Here is a 15,839-nt window from a genome sequence, read left to right as displayed (position 1 = left end):
TTGCAATTCTCCTGCCTCAGCCTCCCAAATCGCTGGGATTATAGGCATGTGCCACCATGCCCAAGCTCTATTTTAATCTTCTATATTTTCTACCTATTGATCTCTTGGGAGTAGCGAACTCTCACAGAGAAAGAAAATCTTAGGGAATTTGCTCTAGTTCATGTTTTTTTTTTCCCCCCATCATTTAAGAACATCATCCATCAGCTGGGTGCACTCCTATAATCCCAGTGGCCCAGGAGGTCAAGGCCAGAGGATCCTGAGTTCAAAGCCAGTCTCAGCAATTTAATGAGGGTCTAAGCAACTTAGCCAGACCCTGTCTCAGAATAAATAAAAAGGGTTGAGGATGTGTGACTCAGTGGTTTAGAGCCCCTGGGTTCAACCTGTGGTACAAAATAAAAAAATCACCCATCAGAGAACTCTAGGTTCCTGTCTTTCCAATTCCCTTCAACCTCCTTCCTGTCTTCCTGATATCTCTCACCAGGATTTTAATTTGAAACTACTCTTAGTTATTTGCTTCTCAAGGCTCTTCAACTTCCTGCTCTTTTTCCTTCAGCACAGCAAAGACCTTATGTACATTTATGAGGCACTTGTCAGAAGGAAATCATAATTAATATATGCACAGTATTTGTTGGCTATACGTATTTACCAAAAGCTAATTATCACCACGTAGCCTAGCATATGCAGGTGTTCAATTTCCTAAATACCGACTTCGAGAGTTTGCCTGGAGATTCTAGTTGTTGAATGCAGATGTTAGTATGTCCTTGAATTTGGTATCATCCTCCTTTTAAAAAGAAAGGTAACCTGATTTGCCATTGGAGTGACACTTGAGAGCCCTATACACTACATGGGGACACCTGTTAGCTAGCCAAATAGGTTTGTTCTACTGTGGCTATCAATGGGGCTTGAGCTATTATTACCAGACTGTTCCTTGTATTTACCTAATAAATGTGTGCTCACTAGGACTGAGGCAGCAAACACAGGAAATAACTGAAGCTGAGAAGCCAGTAGAGCAAACACACCCTTTCCAAGCCTCCCTGAGCCTATAGTTTTTTCCCCTACTTCTCAGTATTGACTCCCACACAAGACACAGAATAATTTCCTTTAGCTCCTATTCTCCCCTCCTGGTAGTTTGCTTTTAGAGAAAGGGTTGAGGGAAAAGTGGAGGAAGGAAAAATGTACATTTAACAAGGCCAGTCAAAAGCTTTCTTCTTTCTCATTTCTCTTCTTGCCTTGAGTTGCTCAGCCTGTCAAGAACACCAGGCTGAGACAGATAGCTAGTTATGGGTATCAACAGGATCAGAGACTAGATATGATTTTTGCCTAAGAGATTAAAAAAAAACTATTCAATGATACTCGAAATGGTAAGACTTTGACATTTTATTAAGAAACATCTTTATTTTAAATGATAGTACAAAAATTGTATATATAATATATATCTGTATAGGTATGGTGTATATATATATATATATATATATATATATATATATACACACACACACACATATATAAATGCTCATACACACAGACATACAGACTTCCTCATCAGAATCAAACTATCCTAAATTTTAAAAAGTAGGATATTTAAGTTTTCCTAAAAACATGCTGTACATAAAGCTGTCAGACAACCTGAAAAACTGAGGACATTGTGAACAGAATGTAGGGGCACTCCTCCCTGCTGCCCCCCCACTAAATGGCCTTGGCAGAAGGAAAGCATGTGGGGCAAAGCCAGGAAAGAGTTGCTACCATCATTATTGATAGAGCAACATGCCTGAAACCAACTGGGAAAGCACAGTTAAATAGAGGGTGTGACCTAGATTAATTATCAGAAACAAACTGCATCAGAATAAACAAAATATGTGGTAGGGAGGGGAAAGGAGAGAGAAAAGATAAGGCCCAAGGATTTAAAATGACCTACTAATTAAGTTCTAGTGCCTTAGAAAGACTTAATTAGATAAAAACAATGAATCACAAAAGCAGAAGCAGTAGAGTGGGGGCAGAGGAAGGGAGAGAGAGAGATAGATAGGGAAGAGTCTAGGAATGTCACTCTATTCCCTAGTCCTAGAGAGGTTAAATTTTTTTTTTTTTTAATTAAAAAGGGTTGCACCAGGGGCTCAAAGTTATTTAATTCTAATTCATGCCCTTCTTGTTCCTGCTGTCTTGTTAAATAAATTGGCATAGGAAATAAGTACTAACTCAGAAGGGGAAAGAATCCTCACATAAAATGGAGATGGACAGAAGCCTAGAGTACATACGTACAGGTGGGCTTGACACGCATTCCATTTTAAAGTTCCTTTCCCAGTCATACAGAGATGGGTCTGGACAGGAGTGGAGAACAGGAAGCCATTCTCTAGTAAATTAGGACAAAAACTGATTCCCAGTCATTATTAAACTTCTAGGAGGAGTTCATTACATGCCTCAGGTCTTCTAGCTCTGGAAGTCCCTAATGTTGTTAGGAAAGAGCCTCACAAACTTTCTCAAAATGAAGATCATTTCTCAAAATAAAATTTCTAAACTAGGAAAATGGATGTAGGGAATATCTTCCTTCTGCCATGCTGCCTTGGCTCTCTATCTGGTGAGGTTTTCCCCAGTGAGGGATGAGATTTTATAAATGTCAGTCAAAACAGCTTCCACAAGAGTGAAAGGAGGCCTGTCTGGTTGGTGAAGGGGCAGCTCCATTTCTGTCCCTACTCAGCTCTGAACCTTTCACATACAGGATGTCATCACACTGTCTGCTAAACAAATTCTCTTTAAAGCCAGGCGCTGGCTCTCCCGAAGCCTCACCCCTCTGGTTTCTCTTTTTGCCTGTTAAAGCACATCTCTCAGAAGCAGGCAAAGTAATGCTTTCTCTTCCTCCATGCCTTCACTGAACCCAAAGAAACCCTATGTGTTTAATGAATAAAAAGTTTTCCAGGTTACACCTGGTGCTTTAGAGCAGAACCTCAAATAAACAAAGAGAAAATGGGAAAATACATATTTATAAACATACACACTAACATATACCAGCAAAGGGGTTCAGAAACTATCCTCATCATACAATACCCAACTTCAAATGGAGGGACCTCTGAGAAATTAATTTATTTTACATTAATATAAAGAAAGAAAAATAATTTTGTATGCAGAGAGTTCTAGCATCACAAAGCAAGCAAAAATTTTAATTATGCAATAGTAAGGCTGAAGAAGAAAGAATGCAAAGTAAATAGCTAAATGTATATCTGACAAGAGGAAAAAAAACATCTTTAAGGACTGAGTTCAAAACACAGAAAATCCTAAAGCCATGTTTTTCAGTATTTCAGTCAAGGGATCTCAACTCTGGCATTACAATTAAGAGATTCCACAGAGGTAGTAGTGGGAAGCAAAATGCATATTTATATGTTTATAATTAATTTCCCTGAAGCTAGGAACAAAAACATTAGTTTTACAGTTCTTTCTCTTTCTTTGGGAAAAGGTTTAAGACCAAAATGCAAATGTAGGTTCTAAAAATCTTGACTTTAATACTGATACAATTAAAGCAGCTTCATTTTAATGTAGAGAACTATCCTAAACTCCAAGTTTCTCCTGCTCAAGGACCAACTCTGAACCACCCTACTTCTCAAAAATCCAACCTTGCCAGTAAACTAACTGTAATCCCCTAACTCAGAAGACCTAACCCAGATTTTCCTAACTTCCATGACTGACCCAGAAAGATATGAAAAATCCAGACATGGTATTGTAGTACTGCGTTCAATGCCGAATTTCTGATTCTACAAAGCATTCTGAGCTACCATTCTCTTCATGGCAATATAACTGTAGATCAAATTCTATTTCCCCTCTAGGGCATGCTAAAAGGTCTATTCCAAGTAAATAAAAATCAATACCTTTTTCCTCTCCACCCCTTTATAGACATTTCCCTTCTTTCACTTCCTACTCCAGCCTCTCCAATAAGAAAATAACCTGTCTGTATTAGAGACTTTGGGAGAGGAGTGGAAGATATATTCCTCAGAAAGAGTAATAAGAAAAAGAGTGCTAGGTGGATATTTCCTACTACAAATCAGTAAATAGCCCAGAGAAGGAAGTAAAGTTTCAATTTAAATAATTTTTTTTTTTTTTTTTTTTTGCAGTACTTGGAATTGAATCCAGGGGTGCTCTATCACTGAGCTATGCCCTCTGACCTTTTTAGTTTTTTAATTTTGAGACAGATTCTTATTAAATTCCCCAGGCTGGACCCCAGTGCCTCAGTCTCCCCAGTTGCTGGGATTAAAGATGTGTGCCACCACAACTGACTAGGTTTAGATAATTTTTGCAGCTAACCTCTCTCTACTCCCTCAATGGGGGGAACAGCACCAAAACATAAAAGATATCTAAAATGGTACTTGGTCCCTCTATACTTACTTAAGCTAAGGCTCTGAAATGCCACAGAGCAGTTTATTGTTAGCACCTGGTTCCCAAAAGGACTCAGAAAAAAAAGAAAAACATGCAAACAGGACAAGGATATGACAGTAGGTACTAAAATTTCATCCTTAACTTTACCTCTCCACTTCATATCCCTGTCATCCCCAACAGCCGAGAATAATCTGTGATCATCTAGATACAAAGATACATGGAGAAAACCTAGCTAATGGCCAATAGCCAAGGTTAATTTCAAAACTGGTATTCTGCTTATAAATGTCTAATAGCCAATTCTGTTTTTTAAATTTAGTTTGGGGAATTATATTTTCAGTCTATTTTGAGCTCAAAATGATTCTGCATCTTCAGAACACTGTAGCAATTTACTTTACTAATCAAGGTAAACAGAACCATGTTAACTGTCAAGTTTTTTTCCAAATTAAAAATGCATGTTTTCCCCATGATCACTAATTGAGAAAACCATATTCTAAACAGTCCTTCAAATGTTTAACTTGGCACATCTCCCTCTGGTTTCTTCTTCTAATAATTTACAATAAAGCAAGCAAGTCTAGAATAATGAGAGCCCAATTTCAAAGGCAATAACCTCTGCAATGTAACCTCTCCACAACCTCTCCCTCCCTCTTTCTTCCTCCCTCCCTTTCTCTCTCTCCATCCATACACCCTCTTTTTTTTTTTAATACTGGGGATTGAACTCAGGGGCACTTAGCCACTGAGCCACATCCCCAGCCCTATTTTGTATTTTATTAGAGACAGGGTCTCACTGAGTTGCTTAGTGCCTCGCAGATGCTGAGGCTGGCTTTGAACTTGTGATTCTCCCATCTCAGCCTCCCAAGCCGCTGAGATTATAGGCATGCGCCACCACACCACCCTTTTTCTTTTGAAAAAACTTCATGATGACACACAAAGAAAACCCAGCAATGAAACACTTTCCAAAGTCTCTGGGCAGCGGGAGCAGGCATAGTGGAAGAAAAGGGAAGAAAGTAAACAGGCCAGAATCTTTGGTTCCGTAATTTATGGCACTGATAGTTATTCCCTTGTCAGCATACACTGAACACCTGTAAGGCACAAAGCTCTGTGGCAGGTCCAGGCTTACAAAAACAGAGCAGTTGACTAATCCTAAATCAAATGGAAACAAACTATACATCATCAGCATTGCTCTTTGCCACCCTCCTTTGTTTTGCACTTAAGAGGACATAAGCTCCACAGAAAAGCAAATGTGTCCTAAGTGATACAAATTCAACAAAGTTTTATAAAATTAAAGAGTCTGAGCCTGATATTACATAAATAATATTTGGAAGCAAGTTGTATGGACAAAAGATTACCCTCCTGATTGCAATTTTATAAAATCCAGCCAGTGCAAAGTTAGTATCCCAAGACAAGAGTTCCATAACCCTGCCAGCCTCTTTTAGGCCACCTACCAGCACTCAAAATACAGACTGGGGAATTCAGGTATTATGTAAACTTTTACACATACAAGTTTCCTTTCCAGTTTTTAAAAATTCAATTTCAGTTTCATTCTTTTTTTCTCATCCTTTCTTTGTGGTGCTGGAGATGAATCCAGGACTTGGGGCATGCTAGGGACCTATTCTACCACTGAGCTACATCTATATCCCCAGCAGTTTCAGTTTCTTACACTGGCATCTGAGCTATGGACACAAATTTATCAAGCAATTAAAAAATTTTTTTCTAGTGATAGTAACTCAGGATAGATGGGAGTGCCTGCTCCTTTGGAAGTGGAATATATTCCTTTCCTCTTCCCCAAAACTTGCTTCTAAATTCCCTCCTAATTAGTTTTATAAATTTAAGGCAAATTTTCAGGTCACTTGATGGTATAATTACTAAAGGCTTTTGGTGTATATGCACTAGGAGTATTATCTTAAAATCTTTTGATACAAAGTCAATTATTAAAAAAAAATCAACGCACAATATCTATCACCTTTACCTGTATGCTTAAAGCAATAATGTGAGCTGAGAAACTTGGTCCTTATTCTCTCTTGGCTCCCCATGAGAAGCCTTCCCTAAATACAGCTTCGAATTTTCCAGTTGCATACAGTTTTCCTGGGCCCAAGCATTGTACCCTGTTATAGTTTTCTTGTTAAGGACATCCTTAATTTTAATACAATGTTTGTGCTCTGTATTTTCTTCTTAAAAGATGAACACAGGACAAGTTGTGGCCCTTATATGTTAAGATGAAACAGTTTCCATGGAAACTCCAGTATGAGGCTCTGTGGTCCCCCCTGACCTAGACACTTGTGTTTCTCTTTCTTCCACCTCCCCCTCTGTGACTACTACGGCATCTACCTCAGCTACCTCTTCCACCATGGTGAACTCAACTCCATTGGGCTGCTGCCGGGCCATAGCCTCCAGTTTGAGGCGGTACTGTTCTGCCTCCTGCTCTTTCTTTAGGAGCTGGTGTCGATATTCCTGGGCTCTCCGATTGGCCTCCTGGAGCTGTTGCTGTAGTAACTCTCTTTCTCTGCCTTCCTGTAAAGTAAACCATATCACCACCAGGTAAGAATTCCAGATCACAGATTATCCAGAAAGTAGACAAAAAGATGAAGAAGGGTTCAGGCTTCAATATTACACCTTCTGATTCTTTCCTTTTTCTTCTGTCCATCATGGCTAAAAATCACATTACCTCGCCTTCCTCCACACTGTTTGCCATCTCTTCTATCCTTGGTTTCTTTGCCAGTGGCAACTTCTCTAATTCTTCTTCCTCTTCCTCTTCAATTACAGTCTCTTCTGCAACCTGACCAGCAGGTACAGTTAGAACTATAAGCCAAAGAACATCAATTTGAGGGGATGAATACACAGTAAAACAAAGAGGCTTTGCTTGCTTTTTTGTAACAATTTTTTTTTTTATTGAATATTGAACTCAGGGGTGGTGTTCAACCACTGAGTCACATCCCAGCCCTTTTTATTTTGAGACAGGGTCTCACTAGGTTGCTTACAGCCTCACTAAGTTGTTGAGACTGTCTTTGAACCTGCAATCAGGCTCCTGCCTCTGCCTCTGCCTCTGCCTCTGCGAGCTACTGGGATTATAGGTGTGTGCCACCACACCCAGCAGGTTTTGCTTCCTTTTAACTAGAAAACAAAGTGAAATACATTCTTTGAATTGTATTGTTTTGTATTGTTTTTCATATCTCTTTAGATTTAGAATCAAAAGATAAGGCATGGCCCTGCAGAGAGAAACAGGATTAAGGAAGGACTAAGCAAGGCTCAGGAAGGTATAGATTTTTAAGCCCAGAAACCACACAGGTAAATCCCAGGTTTGAGGCTCTTACATAAAGAGATTTGACTCCAGCAGGGTGCAGTGGCACAGGCCTGTAATCCCAGCAGCTCAGGTGGCTGAAGCAAGAGGATCGCAAGTTCAAAGCCAGCCTCAGCAACTCAGTGAGTCCCTAGGCATCTTAGTGAGACCTAGTCTCTAAATAAAATATAAAAAAGGGCTGGAGAACTGCTCAGTGGTTGAACACCCTGGGATTAAATCTTTGGTAGGAAAAAAAAAAAAAAAAAGATATTTGACTCTAGTTTAGTAGCTATGACCATCCAAACCCAGGGAAAAAGTAATTTTTTAATATGGCTGTTTAATTTTTTTTTTTTTAAAGAGAGAGGGAGAGAGAGAGAATTTTAATATTTATTTTTTAGTATTTGGCGGACACAACATCTTTGTTGGTATGTGGTGCTGAGGATCGAACCCTGGCCGCACAAATGCCAGGCGAGCACGCTACCGCTAGAGCCACATCCCCAGCCCGGCTGTTTAATTTTTTAAAGAGACAGAGGTCTCACTATGTTGCCTACACTGACCTCAAACTGACCACAATCTTTCTGCTTCAGCCTGTTAAGTAGTTAGGACTTCAGGTGGAGGCCACAGTGCTCAGATTTCAAAAAAAATTTAGGGCTAGGGGTACAGGTGTATGGTAGAGCACTTGCCTGGCCTGCATGAGGCCCTGGGTTCAATGCCCAGCACCACCAAAAAATAAATAAAAAAAACAAAAGAGCCAGACACAGCCTGTGGTGCACACAGTAATCCCAGCAACTGGGGAGGCTGAGGCAGGAGGATAGCAAATTCAAAGCTAGCCTTAGCAACTGAGTGAGATATTGCCTCAAAAAAATAAATATAAAAAGGGCTGCAGATGTAACTCTGTAGTTGAGAGCCCCTGGATTCAACCCCCAGTACCAAAATATTTTTTTAATTAAAAGTTATAGAAACATGTTGAAAAACTTCTACCCATCCCCAGCTATCCAGTAACCCTTCCCAGAAGGAAGCAATTTCTTTGATTTTAATTATTTATTTTTCACCCTTAGGAAGCAATTTCCTTCCAGAGGCATTCTAAGTCTAAATTTATATATATTTCCCCATTTGAAAACACAAAAATAGCACACTCTACACACTATCCTAAATCTTATACTTATTACTTGACAGTGGTGTATGCGTGTGTGTATATGTGGTACAGCGGACTGAACCCAGGGGCTTAAGGTTACTAGGCAAGCACTTTTCCACTGAGCTACATTCCAAGATCTTTTATTTTGAGATAGGCTCTCACTAAATTGCTAGGGCTGGCCTTGAACCTGTACAATCCTCTTGCCTCAGCCTCCTAAGAGGCTGGGATTATAGGCATGCACCTATTAGGCTCCTTTTAATGTTTAACAATTCCAAATAATACCGTAATGCATAACAGCATATAAGTTATTTATGTGCGTTTAAATATAAATTAATAGAAAAATAACTGCTTAATCAAAAGGTATATGCATTTTTTGGGGGGGGGGCATAACTGGGGATTGAACCCAGGGATACTTTACCACTGAGCTACATCCCCAGCCCTTTTTAATTTTTCAGTTTGAGACAGGTGGCCCGGATTATAGGCATGTACCATTGTGTACTGCTTGCATCTTTAATTCTGATAGATACTGCTAATTTGCTCTTTAGAGGATAGATTAATGCAAAATATTACAAGTGACTTACAAGTGTTTTACAAGAGTGCCTGTTTGTCTATACTTTTGATAGTTTAGTGTTATCATGGGATCTCAGTACAATATTTCTTTGCATTTCTTGTTATCAGTGAAGCAGGTTGAACATTTTCACTTTTATTTATTTATTTATTTTTTAGTTGTCAATGAACCTTTACCTTATCTATTTATATGCAGTGTTGAGAGTCGAACCCAGTGCCTCACACAAGCTAGGCAAGCGCTCTACCACTGAGACACAACCCCAGTCCCCATTTTCTTTCTTTTTTTTTTTTTTAAAGAGAGAGGGAGAGAGAGAGAGAATTTTAATATGTATTTTTTAGTATTTGGCGGACACAACATCTTTGTTTGTATGTGGTGCTGAGGATTGAACCCGGGCCGCACGCATGCCAGGCGAGCGCGCTACTGCTTGAGCCATATCCCCAGCCCCATTTTCATTTTTTTTAATTTTAATTTTTTTATTTATATATGACAGCAGAATGCATAATTCTTATTACGTATAGAGAGCACAATTTTTCATATCTCTGGGTGTATACATAGTATACTCACAATAATTCGTGTCTTTATACCTGTATTTTGAATAATAATTATCATCACATTCCACCATCATTAATTACCCCATGCCCCTCCCTTCCCCTCCAACCCCTCTGCCCTATCTAGAGTTCATCTGTTCCTCCCATGCTCCTGCTCCCTATCCCACTATGAATCAGCCTCCTTATATCAAAGAAAACATTCGGCATTTGGTTTTTTAGGATCGACTAACTTCACTTAGCATTATACCCTCCAACTCCATCCATTTGCCTGCAAATGCCATGATTTTATTCTCTTTTACTGCTGAATAATATTCCATTGTGTATATATGCCACATTATTTTTATCCATTCATCTACTGAGGGGCATCTAGGTTGGTTCCACAGTTTAGCTATTGTGAATTGTGCTGCTATAAACATTGATGTGTCTGTGTCCTTTTAGTGTGTTGTTTTTAAGTCCTTTGGGTATAGACCAAGGAGAGAGACAGCTGGGTCAAATGGTGGTTCCATTCCCAATTTTCCAAGTAATCTTCATACTGCTTTCCATATTGGATGCATCAATTTGTAGTCCCACCATCAGTGTATAAGTGTGCCTCCCACCCTCCCCATCCTCGCCAACACTTATTGTGGTTTGTATTCATAATAGCTGCCATTCTGACTGTAGTGAGATGAAATCTTGGAGTGGTTTTAATTTTCGTTTCTCTAATTGCTAGTAATGATGAACATTTTTTCATATATTTGTTGATTGATTGTACATCATCTTCTGAGAAGTGTCTGTTCAGGTCCTTGGCCCATTTATTGATTGGGTTATTTGTTTTTTTGGTGTTTAGCTTTTTGAGTTCTTTATATACCCTAGTGATTAGTGCTCTGTCTGATGTGTGAGGGGGCAAAGATTTGCTCCCAAGATGTAGGCTCTCTATTCACCTCACAGATTGTTCGTTTTCCCAGCCCCCATTTTCATGTTTTCAAATGAGGCATCAGTATTTTCTGTGAACTACTAGTTCACACTATTTGATCTTTTAATTTTTTTAGTTGTGGATGGACACAGTATATTTATTTATTTATTTTATGTGGTGCTGAGGATCGAACTGAATCACAACCCCAATCCTGATCTTTTAATTTTTTTAAAAACATTTTTAAGTTATACATGGACATAAAATCTTTATTTTGTTTATTTTTATTATCAAAAATGTGTTTTTGTTTATAAATCGGTGCTGAAGATCGAACCTTCACATGTGTGAAGCAAGTGCTCTGCCACTGAACCACAACTCCAGCCCTCTTTGATCTTTTTTCTATTAGTGTATCAGATCACTGGTTTTTACTGACAAATTTTGTATATATTAGAGGAATTAGTTTTTTTCTGTTTCTTTTTCTTCTTCAAAGCTTGTTTGTTTCATCTTTTTTTTTTTTTTTGAGAGAGAGAGAATTTTAATATTTATTTTTTAGTTATCAGCGGACACAACATCTTTGTTTTGTATGTGGTGCTGAGGATTGAACCAGGGCCGCACGCATGCTAGGCAAGCGCGCTACTGCTTGAGCCACATCCCCAGCCCCTGTTTGTTTCATCTTTTATCTAGCATTCTTCCATTTCCACTATTTGTCTTAATGCCTCCGTTTTAGGGGAGTGTGGTGTGGAGTGTCTAGAATATCTTTTTGTTTTTTTGTACCAGGGATTAAACCCAGGGGTGCTTAGCCACTGAGCTATATCCCCAACCCTTCTTATGTTTTATTTTATTTTGAGACAGGGTCTAGGTAAGTTGCTTACAGCCTTGATAAGTTGCTGAAGCTGCCTTTTTTTGAGATCCTCCTGCCTCATCTTCCAGAGCTGTTAGGATTACAGGCATGTGCCACCATACTCAGCTAAAATATCTTTTAATAATCAAAGATAACTCACCTTGCTGTCCATCTTGCATAGTTACAATAAATGGCTGGCCAATGGCTCCAGTAGGGATTGCAGTTTGGATATTACCCAAAGGGACTCCATCAGTTACTATGGTGATGACTCTCTGGCCTCCACTCCCCACCACTTGCTGGATTGATGAGTCAACAGAATTTCCCTGCACGATTTCCTCTGAATTGGCTAGAAATAATAAAAGTAAAATTTCAGCTTTTTCAAAACAGGAGTATAACAATTTCATCCTCCTTGAAACTGATATTATTAAGGGAGGGAGAAAACTGCAAAAGAAAAAAAAGTTAGGCTGGGCTCAATGATCACAGAAGTTTTTGTGGATAATGTGAACTCAGAGGAGAAAAGAAAATAGAGAATGCACTAGAATAGTTTTTTTTTTTTGGTACTGTGAATTGAACCCAGGGTGCTTTACCACTGAGCTACATCTCCAGCCCCCACTCCACATCCCTGCTTTTTAAAATATGGTGCTGAGGATTGAACCCAGTGCCTCACACATGCTTAGGCAAGTGCTTTTACCACTGAGCCACAACCTCAGTACCCCATCCCTTTTTATTTTGAAATAGAATCTCACTAAGTTGCTTAGGGCCTTGATAAATTGCTGAGGCTGGCCTTGAACTTGAGATCCTCCTGCCTCAGTCTCCTGTGTTGTTGGGGTTACAGTTGTGGGCCATGGCATATGGTTTAAAATAGTATTTTCTACAGTGTTTTTATTAAGTTTATTAGTAGCTTTCAATAAAGATGATTTCTATGTATAAAATATTAATATGTTTGAACTTTTTTGTTTATTTTGTACTAAGTATCAGAAGCTTCAATAGGCTAATGAGCATTGTGATTTTCTTATAGTGTATAAATTATGGTGATTTTAACCAATATATTTGGAATCCATTTTTTTTTTTTCCTTTCTTCTCTTACTGTTTTCTTTTTTACACTGGGGATTGAACCCAGAGGTACTTTACCAATAAGCAACATCCCTAGCCCATTTTGTTTTTTATTTAAGACAGGATTTTACTAAGTTGCCAACACTGACCTTAAACTTGCAATCTTCCTGACTCACCCTGCTGGGTCATTGTGCCAGGCTTAGAACCTTTTTTTTTTTTTTTCTCTATACAGTGAATCAAACCCAGAGGTGCTCTGCCACTGAGCTATATCCCCAGCTTTTATTTTGAGATAGGGTCTTGCTAAGTAACCTTGAATTTGTGATCCTCCTGAGCTGCCAATAATATACATGTGGGCCTCTTTAGTCTCCTGAGTTGCTAGGAATATAGGTATGGTCCACTGCAACCGACTCTTGGAACTCTTTTTTAGTAAGAATCTTTTTTTTTTTTCTTTTGTCATACTAGAGATTAGGGCCTGCACATGCTAGGATTGTGCTCCTCCACTTAGCTACGTCACCAGCCCTTTGTGAGCATAAGTAGTCAAAGTATTGAAGATAGTAAACAAACTGTATGACAGGTATTTTCTCCCATCTGATAGACCAACAAGAGCTAATATTTACTGACTACTTTATGTGCCAGCTACCAGTCTAAGAGTTTTAATGAGTTATGTTGAATCAAGATTTTCAGTCTTAGCAGGACATAGTGGTTGGTGTACACCTGTAATCCCTGCTATTCTGGAGGCTGAGGCACAAGGATTGTATATTTGATGACAGCCTCAGCAATTTAGCAAGACCTTGTTTCAAAATAAAAATAAAAGGGCTACGGGCTAGACATTGTAGCAGATTCCTGTAATCCCAGTCTCAACGATTCAGTAAGACCCTAAGAAGCTTAACAAGACCCTGTCTCATAATAAACATGGCTAGGTATGTAGTTCAGTGGTAGAGTACCAGGAGAGAGGAAAAAAAAAAAAAAAGATTTTCAGTCTGATTAATCAATATCCCTAATCACTATTAGGGGAAACAATTCCTGTCATTATGACATTTCTCAATCTAAAGAGTCACAGGTAGAATCCTGCAATAATAAGTGGGATATGAACCACCCATATAAGATACATTTGGGAAGAATGCAAATATATCATTCACATCTCTTAGAAACAAAGAATAGTTAAATGTTAGAGCTGAAAGGAACTAAAGACCTGAAAAGTACAATGATTTATCAAGAACAAACCAAAAGATTAGCAAGAATGAGTTTAATATAATGCTTTTAGGCTGGGCATGGTGGCAAATGCTTATAATCCCAGTGGCTTAGGAGACTGAGGCAGGAGGAATGAGAGTTCAAAGCCAGCCTCATCAAAAGTGAGGCACTAAGCAACTCAGTGAGACCCTGTCTCTAAATAAAATACAAAATAGGGCTGGGGATGTGGCTCAGTGGCTGAGTGCCCCTGGGTTCAATCCCTGGAACCGCCCCCCGCAAAAAAACCCTCATATATATAATGCTTTTCTCTCTGCTGTACCACTCTCTCATACATGTCTGAGGAGATATGTTTATGAATACTATCAGTCAGAAAACAGGACTGAATTGGAGGAATGTTCTCACTATCCAAATGTAAACCCTAAGTCTTCTCCCTTTGTAGACCACTTGGTCTGATTAAGTGACTTGAAAACTCCTTTTAAGTATCAGAAGGGTACAGTGTCAGGCACAGTGGTATGTGCCTGAGATTTGGGAGGCTGAGGCAGGAGGATCACAAGTTCAAGATCAGCCTCAGCAATTTAGTAAGACCCTGTCTCAAAATAAAATTTAAAAAAGGACTGGCGGGGGGCTGGGGATGTTGCTCAAGCGCGCTCGCCAGGAATGCGTGCGACCCGGGTTCAATCCTCAGCACCACATACAAACAAAGATGTTGTGTCCGCCAAAAACTAAAAAAATAAAATAAAATTCTAAAAAAAAAAGGACTGGGGGAATAAAAGGACTGGGAAGGTAGCTAACACAAAGTAGAACATTCCTGGGTTCAATCTCCAGTACTACAACAACAACATTGGAAATGCCAAAGCAATATCAATATCTCCAGTAAAAATAAAGCAATCCTAGCTTAAGTACACAGGATATGATGATAAGAAAGGCAGCAGTACCATGAATTTTGATACTTTAGTACAAGATATCTAGCTGCTATTTTGAATCATTCTATGATGGCATCAGTCAAAACATAACAATAACTTTTAAAAGTCTGGTAGGGCTGGGGATGTGGCTCACGCGGTAGCGCGCTCGCCTGGCATGCGTGCAGCCCGGGTTCGATCCTCAGCACCACATACAAACAAAGATGTTGTGTCCGCCGAGAACTAAAAAATAAATATTAAAAAATTCTCTCTCTCCCTCTCCCTCCCACTCTCTCTTTAAAAAAAATAAAAAAATAAAAAATAAATAAAAGTCTGCTAATACAAAACTAAACATTTCAACCTGAATCAAGTGGAATCAGGGCAAACTTCAAGCTGTAAAAATACAAAGGAAGAATTCAGTCATTGGTATTACTCAGCTGTCTGAAAATATCTCAATAATTTTCCTTCTGATGTTCTGTGACATTCAGTATTTTCTTAAGTGCTTCTAATTAATTACAATTCTTTAATATATTTCATGCAAATTAAATCTACTGGAGATTTAAAAACCAAAGTAGAAATGGTAATTCATCCAGCAGACATCCCTTACCTACCTGTGGCTCTGTGTGAATTGGAGAGTGGGGCTGATGCCTCAGCAAGGGCTGCAAGGGTGGCCAGCACTGAGGTGGTAGAATTTGAGAATTGTACTGTTGAGGCATGGGGGTCACCTATTTTAGTAAAAAAGGCAAATGAGGTACAGTGGAGAGAATAAATTGAGGCAAACTAAAAAACAGCTTATTAAATCAAAAAAGGGTTATTAAAGGGTTTAGCTTTTCAATCTAATGTCCTTAATCTTGTTCTCCAATCCAAACTGATATAAAACATTTACCACAGAGTTAAAATCTCTTTTTAAGCTGGGCACACGCCTGTAATACCAGCAGCTCAGGAGGCTGAGGTATGAAGATTGTTTCTAAAGCCAGCTCGGCAATTTAGCAAGGCCCTAAGGAACTTAGTTAGACCCTATCTCAAAATAAAAAAAGTAAAAAGAGTTGGGGATGTGTTTCAGTGGTTAAGCGTCCCTAGGT

The 15,839-nt window shown here is 39.0% G+C and overlaps 1 protein-coding gene across 11 annotated transcripts in view; it reads right to left on the bottom strand.

Annotated features, from left to right (window-relative positions):
* Nucleotides 1-1,359: 1,359 nt before the first annotated feature.
* Nucleotides 1,360-15,839, bottom strand: part of Gabpb2 (GA binding protein transcription factor subunit beta 2) — a 39,265-nt gene continuing 24,785 nt past the window's right edge. For 9 of the 11 annotated variants that reach the window (XM_076861821.1, XM_076861819.1, XM_076861826.1 and 6 more), the window contains 4 exons: nt 15,369-15,482; nt 11,775-11,960; nt 7,022-7,155; nt 1,360-6,867 (listed from right to left, as the gene is read on the bottom strand). In XM_076861821.1, coding sequence (XP_076717936.1) covers nt 6,568-6,867; nt 7,022-7,155; nt 11,775-11,960; nt 15,369-15,482 — 734 coding nt within the window. In that variant the 3' untranslated portion in view covers nt 1,360-6,567. The remainder of the gene's footprint in view (nt 6,868-7,021; nt 7,156-11,774; nt 11,961-15,368; nt 15,483-15,839) is intronic. The other 2 variants (XM_076861823.1, XM_076861827.1) reach the window with 1 other exon arrangement.

Source organism: Callospermophilus lateralis, chromosome 7 (assembly GCF_048772815.1).
Source record: "Callospermophilus lateralis isolate mCalLat2 chromosome 7, mCalLat2.hap1, whole genome shotgun sequence".
NCBI lineage: Eukaryota > Metazoa > Chordata > Mammalia > Rodentia > Sciuridae > Callospermophilus > Callospermophilus lateralis.
The sequence above is the reverse complement of the archived record's forward strand: the minus strand, read 5'-3'. Positions and strand labels throughout refer to the sequence as shown.